General features: G+C 41.4%; 1 protein-coding gene across 3 annotated transcripts in view; it reads right to left on the bottom strand.

Moving 5' to 3' along the window:
* The window catches only part of LOC135092762 (lysosomal acid glucosylceramidase-like), a 55,905-nt gene that overhangs the window by 12,947 nt on the left and 32,958 nt on the right, over window positions 1-10,000 (bottom strand). Inside the window, exons 5-7 of one of the 3 annotated variants that reach the window (XM_063991446.1) lie at window positions 8,351-8,443; window positions 7,977-8,183; window positions 6,618-7,777 (exon numbers count right to left, since the gene is read on the bottom strand). The exons of the other annotated variants lie outside the window; for them this stretch is intronic. Coding sequence (XP_063847516.1) covers window positions 6,740-7,777; window positions 7,977-8,183; window positions 8,351-8,443 — 1,338 coding nt within the window. The 3' untranslated portion in view covers window positions 6,618-6,739. Of the gene's footprint in view, window positions 1-6,617; window positions 7,778-7,976; window positions 8,184-8,350; window positions 8,444-10,000 lie in introns of those variants that run through there. 3 annotated transcript variants of the gene reach the window in all.

Below are 10,000 nucleotides of genomic sequence, written 5' to 3'. Positions count from 1 at the left end.
AGACAGCTAGAGATGCAACATTGCGGCGGTGAGAGAGAGGCTGAAGACAGTCAGTTAGAGGAGAGGAGTTGATGAGACGAAAAGCTTTTGATTCCACCCTGTCTAGAACAGCAGTATGAGTGGAACCCCCCCAGACATGTGAAGCATACTCCATACATGGACGGATAAGGCCCTTGTACAGAGTTAGCAGCTGGGGGGGTGAGAAAAACTGGCGGAGACGTCTCAGAACACCTAACTTCATAGAAGCTGTTTTAGCTAGAGATGAGATGTGAAGTTTCCAGTTCAGATTATAAGTAAAGGACAGACCAAGGATGTTCAGTGTAGAAGAGGGGGATAGTTGAGTGTCATTGAAGAAGAGGGGATAGTTGTCTGGAAGATTGTGTCGAGTTGATAGATGGAGGAATTGAGTTTTTGAGGCATTGAACAATACCAAGTTTGCTCTGCCCCAATCAAAAATTTTAGAAAGATCAGAAGTCAGGCGTTCTGTGGCTTCCCTGCGTGATATGTTTACCTCCTGAAGGGTTGGACGTCTATGAAAAGACGTGGAAAAGTGCAGGGTGGTATCATCAGCATAGGAGTGGATAGGACAAGAAGTTTGGTTTAGAAGATCATTAATGAATAATAAGAAGAGAGTGGGTGACAGGACAGAACCCTGAGGAACACCACTGTTAATAGATTTAGGAGAAGAACAGTGACCGTCTACCACAGCAGCAATAGAACGGTCAGAAAGGAAACTTGAGATGAAGTTACAGAGAGAAGGATAGAAACCGTAGGAGGGTAGTTTGGAAATCAAAGCTTTGTGCCAGACTCTATCAAAGGCTTTTGATATGTCCAAGGCAACAGCAAAAGTTTCACCAAAGTCTCTAAAAGAGGATGACCAAGACTCAGTAAGGAAAGCCAGAAGATCACCAGTAGAGCGGCCTTGACGGAACCCATACTGGCGATCAGATAGAAGGTTGTGAAGTGATAGATGTTTAAGAATCTTCCTGTTGAGGATAGATTCAAAAACTTTAGATAAGCAGGAAATTAAAGCAATAGGACGGTAGTTTGAGGGATTAGAGCGGTCACCCTTTTTAGGAACAGGTTGAATGTAGGCAAACTTCCAGCAAGAAGGAAAGGTAGATGTTGACAGACAGAGCTGAAAGAGTTTGACTAGGCAAGGTGCAAGCACGGAGGCACAGTTTCGGAGAACAATAGGAGGGACCCCATCAGGTCCATAAGCCTTCTGAGGGTTTAGGCCAGCGAGGGCATGGAAAACATCATTACGAAGAATTTTAATACGAGGCATGAAGTAGTCAGAGGTTGGAGGAGAGGGAGGAACAAGCCCAGAATCGTCCAAGGTAGAGTTTTTAGCAAAGGTTTGAGCAAAGAGTTCAGCTTTAGAAATAGATGTGATAGCAGTGGTGCCATCTGGTTGAAGTAGAGGAGGGAAAGAAGAAGAAGCAAAGTTATTGGAGATATTTTTGGCTAGATGCCAGAAATCACAAGGGGAGTTAGATCTTGAAAGGTTTTGACATTTTCTGTTAATGAAGGAGTTTTTGGCTAGTTGGAGAACAGACTTGGCATGGTTCCGGGCAGAAATATAAAGTGCATGAGATTCTGGTGATGGAAGGCTTAAGTACCTTTTGTGGGCCACCTCTCTATCATGTATAGCACGAGAACAAGCTGTGTTAAACCAAGGTTTAGAAGGTTTAGGACGAGAAAAAGAGTGAGGAATGTACGCCTCCATGCCAGACACTATCACCTCTGTTATGCGCTCAGCACACAAAGACGGGTCTCTGACACGGAAGCAGTAGTCATTCCAAGGAAAATCAGAAAAATACCGCCTCAGGTCCCCCCAACTAGCAGAGGCAAAACGCCAGAGGCACCTTCGCTTAGGGGGATCCTGAGGAGGGATTGGAGTAATAGGACAAGATAAAGATATGAGATTGTGATCGGAGGAGCCCAACGGAGAAGAAAGGGTGACAGCATAAGCAGAAGGATTAGAGGTCAGGAAAAGGTCAAGAATGTTGGGCGTATCTCCAAGACGGTCAGGAATACGAGTAGGGTGTTGCACCAATTGCTCTAGGTCATGGAGGATAGCAAAGTTGTAGGCTAGTTCACCAGGATGGTCAGTGAAGGGAGAGGAAAGCCAAAGCTGGTGGTGAACATTGAAGTCTCCAAGAATGGAGATCTCTGCAAAAGGGAAGAGGGTCAGAATGTGCTCCACTTTCGAAGTTAAGTAGTCAAAGAATTTCTTATAGTCAGAGGAGTTAGGAGAGAGGTATACAGCACAGATAAATTTAGTATGAGAATGACTCTGTAGTCGTAGCCAGATGGTGGAAAACTCGGAAGATTCAAGAGCGTGGGCACGAGAGCAGGTTAAGTCATTGCGCACATAAACGCAGCATCCAGCTTTGGATCGAAAATGAGGATAGAGAAAGTAGGATGGAACAGAAAAGGGGCTACTGTCAGTTGCCTCAGACACCTGAGTTTCAGTGAGGAAAAGAAGATGAGGTTTAGAAGAGGAGAGGTGGTGTTCTACAGATTGAAAATTAGATCTTAGACCGCGAATGTTGCAGAAGTTAATGAAGAAAAAGTTGAGGGGGGTGTCAAGATACTTAGGGTCGTCGACGGAAAGGCAGTCCGACCTGGGGACATTTATGGTCCCCTCCCCAGATGGGGACTCCGAGGCTGGTGTAGGAGTCGCCATGATTTTAAAATTTTTTGAGTGAAGGGTGTGTGTGTTATTAGGTGCTTGTAGTTTTGTGTGGAGGAAGAGAGTTGTCTTTAGAGGGCAGGCTGTGACTACCCCCTTGTGTTGTGAGACACAAAGGGAAACGTTCAGTGAGGTCACAGCTGGGTTTAATGATAAGTTCACAGCACCCCCTGAACAGTGCTTTAGACCTCACTGGGAGTAATTATCGTTTCGGCAGGTGTCTACTGCCTCCTCCTATTGCCTCCTCTACTAATGCTATTACCCTATTTTCTCCAGTGGACTCCTCCGATCACAATCTCATATCTGTATCTTGTCCTATCTCTCCAGTCCCTCCTCAGGACCCCCAGAGCAGAGATGCCTCTGGCGTTTTGCGTCTGTTAATGGGGAGGGACCTGAGGAGGTATTATGCTAATTTTCCTTGGAATGACTACTGCTTCCGTGTCAGAGACCAGTCTCTGTGTGCTGAGCGCATAACAGAGGTAATACTGCGTGGCAGGTTAGCATACATTCCTTATTCTTTCTCTCGAACTTAACCTTCTAAACCTTGGTTTAACACACCCTGTTCTCATGCTATACATAATAGAGAGAGGTGGCCCACAAAGGGTACTTTAGCCTTCCATCATCTGAATTTCATGTGCTTTATATTTCTGTCCGCAATCATGCCAAGTCTGTTCTCCAACTAGCCAAAAACTCCTTCATTAATGGAGAGTGTCAAAATCTTTCAAGATCTAACTCCCCTCGTGACTTCTGGCACCTAGCTAAAAACATCTCCAATAGCTTTGCTTCTTTTATCTTTCCCTCCTTCATTTCATCCTAATGGCACCACTGGCATTTCATCTGTTTCTAAAGCTGAACTCTTCACTCAAACCTTTGCTAAAAACTACCTTGGATGATTCAGTGCTTGTTCCTTCCTCCCCTCCATCCCCTGACTACTTATGTTACACATTAAAATCCTTTGCAGCTATGTTTTCCATCCCTCGTTGGCCTAAACCCTCCGAATACTTATGGACCTAATAGGTCCCTCCTAGTGTACACAGTAACTGTGCCTCCGTGCTTGCATCTTGACTAGTCAAACTCTTTCATCTCTGTCTGTCAACATATACCTTTCCTTCTTGCTGGAAGTTTGTCTACTTTCAGCCTGTTCCTAAAAATAGTGACCATTCTAATTCCTCAAACTACTGTCCTAATTAATTTCCTGCCTATCTAAAGTTTTTTAAATCTATCCTCAACAGGAAGATTCTTAAACATCTATCGCTTCACAACCTGATCTGATGATCTGATCATCATCAGCATGGGTTCCGTCAAGGCCACTCTACTGGTGATCTGGCTTTTCTTACTGAGTCTTGGTCATCCTCGTTTAGAGATTTTGGTGAAACTTTTCTTGTTGCCTTAGACATAAGAGAAGCTTTTAATAGAGTCTGGCAAAAAGCTTTGATTTCCAAAGTACCCTCCTACTACCCTCCTACAGCTTCTATCCTTCTCTCTGTAACTTCATCTCAAGTTTCCTTCCTGACCTATTGCTGCTGTGGTAGAAGGTCACTGTTCTTCTAAATCTATTAAAAGTTGCGTTCCTCAGGGTTCTGTCCTGTCACCTACTCTCTTCCCATTATTCTTCAATGATTTTTTAAATTAAGCTTCTTGTCCCATCCACTCTTACCTGATGATACCACCCTGCCTTTTCCACGTCTTTTCGTAGATGTCCAACCCTTCAGGAAGTAAACAGTTCACGCAGGGAAGCCACAAAACACCTGACTTACGATCTCTCTAAAATTTCTGTTTGTGGCAGAGGAAACTTAATATTATTCAATGCCTCAAAACCCAATTCCTCCAACCATCAACTCGACACAACCTACCAAACAACTATCCCCTCTTCTTCAATGATACTCAACTGTCCCACTCTTCTACACCGAACATCCTCGGTCTGTCCTTTACTTATAATCTCAACTGGAAACTTCACATCTCATCTCTAGCTAAAACAGTTTCTATGAAGTTAGTTGTTTTGAGTCATCTCTGCTAGTTTTTCTCACTCGCCCTGATGCTCTGTACATGGGCCTTATTCGTCAATGTATATAGTGTATACTTCATATGTATGGGGGAAGGGGGAAGTCCCACTCATACCACGTTTTTAGACAGGGTAGAATCAAAAGCTTTTCATCTGATCAATTCCTCTCCTCTAACTGACTGTCTTCAGCCTTTTTCTCATCGTCGCAATGTTGCATCTTTTCCTATCTGCTACCGCCATTTTCATGCTAACTGCTCTTCTGATCTCACTAACTGCATGCCTCCCCTCCTCCTGCGGCCTCGCTCCACAAAACTTTCTTCTTTCTCTCACCCCTATACTGTCCACCTCTCTAATGCAAGAGTTAACCAGTATCCTCGTTCATTCATCCGTTTCTCTAGTAAACTCTGGAACTCCCTGCCTGCTTCTGTATTTCCACCTTCCTATGACTTGAATTCTTTCAAGAACGAGGTTTCAAGACACTTATCCCGTATTTTTTACTAAAGCTTTCGACATCTGTTCGGGAACCGGCACCTCAGTGAGCTTCTTTTTTTTTCCAGTTTTGTTGCCCTTGTCCGGTGTCCTTCCTACATAAAAAAAAAAAAAAAAAAAATGCAAAGAAAAAACCTGAAGTGGTCGATTTTTACAGATTGATTCAATTTATCATATCAATAAACAAAACCAAGGCACATGCTTTCAGTTCCAGACTGTTTCCACACCTCTGCAGTAATAATGCCGAGTTTGAACATTTGCTGTTGCACACAGAAGTTAGATAGCTGTCAAAGGGAAACTGTCTAAGAAGCTTCTGTTCAATGTTTGACACAGTTGTTGAATTCTCTGAAAATTCCATCTCTGTTCGCCATGATGAACCAAAGAGCATCAAGTATAACACTACTTATTTCTGTCAGATGTGTCCACAAAGTTCAATGAAACTAATTTGCAGTTGCAAGGAAATCTTGTTTAAATAAAATCAGCTATTTCCACCTTTCTGTCCACGTTACATTTATTCAAAGAAATAGTAGCCCGTCATGAATTCTATCAGTTTCCAAGCTTTCCACGCTTCTCTGAACTGAAGAAGGATAAAAGCATGCCAGATGATGACCTTAAAGTATGAATATTTGTGGACAACTGAAGGAGGTGCATAGATACACGTCTGAAAGACTTCATGATCTTTTAGTGCTTAAAATTACAGACTGGGTGATCAATCCATTCTTAGATATCAATGGTGAGGAAATGAGTGGCTGAGGAAGAGCTGATTTCAATTCAAAATGACATGAGCTAAGGCTAATGTTAAAAAAAAAAAAAACTTTTTAGTTAAAAAATAAAATCTCTGACTGCTGTCCAGTAGTAGTAGTGTCAAGATATACGTACGTAGTTCATTGCCTTCCCAACATGATATTTAGTAGAGCGGGGCTTCAGTGCAGTCGCCTTGTTTTTTTCCAAAGAAACTGAAAATTACTGAACGTGGCGATGTATGGCTTCTTAATGAGTTACACCCTGAGCTGAGAAGCTGATATACTCGTAGCTGCACCAAACACAGTCATCCCATTGATAATTAGTGAAAACAATGAACTATGGTTACTAATGAGATACTGATTTACACTTCCATATTTGACACAGCTAAAACTGCTAAAATAAACTTATTTAAATTTGTATTATATATATATATATATATATATATATATATATATATATATATATATATATATATATATATATATATATATATATATATATATATATATATATATATATGTTACGGCCATTTTGGAAAATTGGTCGTTTTACAAAATTGCCGGTCATTATGCAAAAAGACCAAATTCGTGGTCACATTGCAAAATGACCTAAATTTCTCAACATTTTGCAAAACGACCAAGATTTTGGTCAGTTTACAAAATTATCGTTGCTCAGTTTGCAAAACGACCAAGATTTTGGTCAGTTTACAAAATTATCGTTGGTCAGTTTACAAAATGTCCATACAGCAAGCAGGCAGATGAAAAAAAAAGCGAGGGAATGATAAAACGTAGTGAACATAACTAATTTTATTGTGTGTCGACCTTGTTGGAGCAAGAGGCACTGCATTTGCATCTGCTGTTGCATAATACAGAGTTTTTTAAACACTTGCAGCGTCTGGTCATACATGACTTAGTGCAAGAGCATTTAGCGAATCCCTGACCTTGTCCCATTGATTCTGCAATTGCTACTTCCCGCAGACTTACTTCCCGCTCCTGTACAACATCATCAAGAGAAAGGAATTTTTCTAGACATGGAGTAAATTGGTTGCGAGTGTACACTTGTTTAAGCAGGCCGTGTTTTGTACCAAGCTTATATGTGCCATTGTCCAATGCCTGAAAAACAACTGCCTTCACATTAGGAAACTCTGCACGTCCGCGGTCAACTAATGGAACAGGAACCATCACAGTTTCCCCTACCTTGGCTGGTTGAAATCTCTTCACAGAATTATCGATCATTTTTTGGGCTTGTTTCTGTTGTTCTATGTTGGACTTCATTTGTTCAGTATGAATACTCTGACTCCGACTGCAGATGGAACAAAGCACAGACTCATCAGCATCGTTATTCCTCATAGAACACGGAGTATTAGAGTGACATGGGTTCTCACACACATTGCACACATTTAAACCAAAATATCTTTTGCCACAGGAGATGCAGTTAATGACAGCAGATGCTTCTTCTTGCTTTTCAACACCTGTCTCTTCCTCCTCTGTGTCTGTGACCTCATTGACAACACCTAGTGCCTCTGCAAGCTGCTCCTCCGTCTGCATACCGTCCAGGACTTCCTCTGGTACAGAATTTGCGTCAACACCAAGACGAGCCTTCTGTCCATACATGGCCTCATATGGTGTCCTTCCAATTCCGGAGTGAAAGCGGGTATTTTTCTTCCACTGGACAAAGCGCAGTCCCTGTGACCATTGTGTAGAGTTGTTGTCCTTCATCCAACATGCGAGAATGGCTTCAATATCCCTGTTGGCACGTTCCACCGAGCCCTGCGATTGGGAATGTCGTGGTTTGCCATGAACCATCTTGCACTCTGGCCACATCATCAGAACTTCCTTGACAAGCTGAAAATTGAAAAGCGTATATCAGGTTTTGTCATATACAGGGTGATTCATTAACTCCAATATTGCTATGTTGTGAGTTTTAAAGAGAGAGAGAGAGAGAGAGAGAGAGAGAGAGAGAGAGAGAGAGAGAGAGAGAGAGAGAGAGAGAGAGAGAGAGAGAGAGAGAGAGAGAGATTTACATAAATCATTTGTTCTTTACCTTATTTGAGAATTCTCTTCCATTGTCAGACTGCAGGATATGGGGGGCTCCTTTGTCACAGAATATATCAACGAGGTGGAAAGCAACCTCTTCAGCAGTTTTCGTCTGTAGAGCCCGAAGACACACCATCTTCGTCAAGTGATCCTGGTAGTTCAGAATGAAACGATGTTTTCCATCTGGCTGGCTCTGCATATCGATCAAGTCGACCTACAAATAGACAGAACATCAAAAAAGATTATGTAATATTGCTAGATAATAATAATATATTTGCAATCGTAAACAAAAGCAAGGGTATTAAAGACTCCCCTCTGACAACAAGCCATGGCAATAATGAAATTACTATCAACGGGCTTAACCAGTGCTTGTTTACTAACCTGAGCTCGTGAGTTCATACTGTTGGATACAATTGGCTTCACAGTCACAGACTTGCGTACAGTGCTTTTTTTCAGATGACACTCCTCACAGAACTGTAAATACAACTCAATTTGGGATCTTGAAACATTGGCATATTTTTCACTTGTTTCCCTAAAGACAATAGTTCTACCTCCATGCCCACGTGCACGATGAATAGCATCGATCACATCGAACACATCTTCAGCGCATACGAATCTAAGATTAGTTCCCTTTTTCTGCAATATCTTAACGGTGATACCTTCAACTGTGACTTCAAGGATTTCATACTTTCGTAACAAACGATAGTCTTTCTGAGTCTTTTTAATGTTAACACGTTTAAGTTCATCCAAGCGATTCATAATTTGTTCGCATTCATTTCTGTACAACAAACTCGAAGTATTTGATGCCTTCTTCTCCTCAGCCGCTATCAGCTTTGAATAAAAATCAGTTTTTCTATTTTCCATTGTACAGATTTCCAGAGTATAATAAAATACACACAAAGTACTGGGAGTAACACTACGTTGGTCGTCTTCTCCTGGCTTTCAGCAGTGCCTGACTGACCACAGTATCAACAGTCAGCTCCCATTACTATTGTGGAGAGAGAGGTGTGTGTGTGTGTGTGTGTTCAAAAAGAAGTGGTTCGAACTTTGTGTGTGTGTGTGTGTGTGTGTGTGTGAGATGATTAGCTGAACCTAAAATAAGGACAGTTAAGCATACTCATTGGTTATGTACTGCAACTGTAACGTTTTATCATTCCCTCGCTTTTTTTTCCATCTGGCTGCTTACTGTATGGAGATTTTGTAAACGGACCAACAAAAATACTGTTTATTTTGTAAACTGACCAAAATCTTGGTCGTTTTGCAAAATGTTGAGAAATTTAGGTCATTTTGCAATGTGACCACGAATTTGGTCTTTTTGCATAATGACCGGCAATTTTGTAAAACGACCAATTTTCCAAAATGGCCGTAACATATATATATATATATATTGGAACATGACAGATAAAAAGATGATGCCTGGATGTGTTTTGGGAGGAGGGAGGGGGCGCTAGTTATACCTTTGAGGACCAAAGGGACGCCAGCCTGGAAAGTTGTAGGAACCACTGCTTTAGTTGAAGCTACATGTGTTTTAAGGGTGTTTTTATAGTTCTGGAACATGACAGATAAAAAGATGATGCCTGGATGTGTTTTGGGAGGAGGGAGGGGGCGCTAGTTATACCTTTGAGGACCAAAGGGACGCCAGCCTGGAAAGTTTTAGGAACCACTGCTTTAGTTGAAGCTACATGTGTTTTAAGGGTGTTTTTATAGTTCTGCTAACAGATAAGCAAGGTTTCTACATTATTACAAAGAGAAACAGTTAAGAACCTAACTGATCATCTCTCTAGGCTTGGAAAATAATAGTGGTAAGACTGCAAAACATTTTTAAGGCTTTTATTTAATTTTCCAGTGATAGATTATCAAGATTTCTACATAATTAAATGTCTAATCAAGGTAATCATTTCTGTGGTCTTGGAAAATAGTCGTGGTGAGAGAGTAAAGCGTTTCAGAATATGGGCCTTTGTGATAATCATGTCCGTTTAACTGATTTTGTTCCTAGGTGGCCCTGTCTTATCTCTACCATTTATCTTATTA

The sequence above is a fragment of the Scylla paramamosain genome, chromosome 40, assembly GCF_035594125.1.
Source record: "Scylla paramamosain isolate STU-SP2022 chromosome 40, ASM3559412v1, whole genome shotgun sequence".
Lineage (NCBI taxonomy): Eukaryota > Metazoa > Arthropoda > Malacostraca > Decapoda > Portunidae > Scylla > Scylla paramamosain.
The sequence above is the reverse complement of the archived record's forward strand: the minus strand, read 5'-3'. Positions and strand labels throughout refer to the sequence as shown.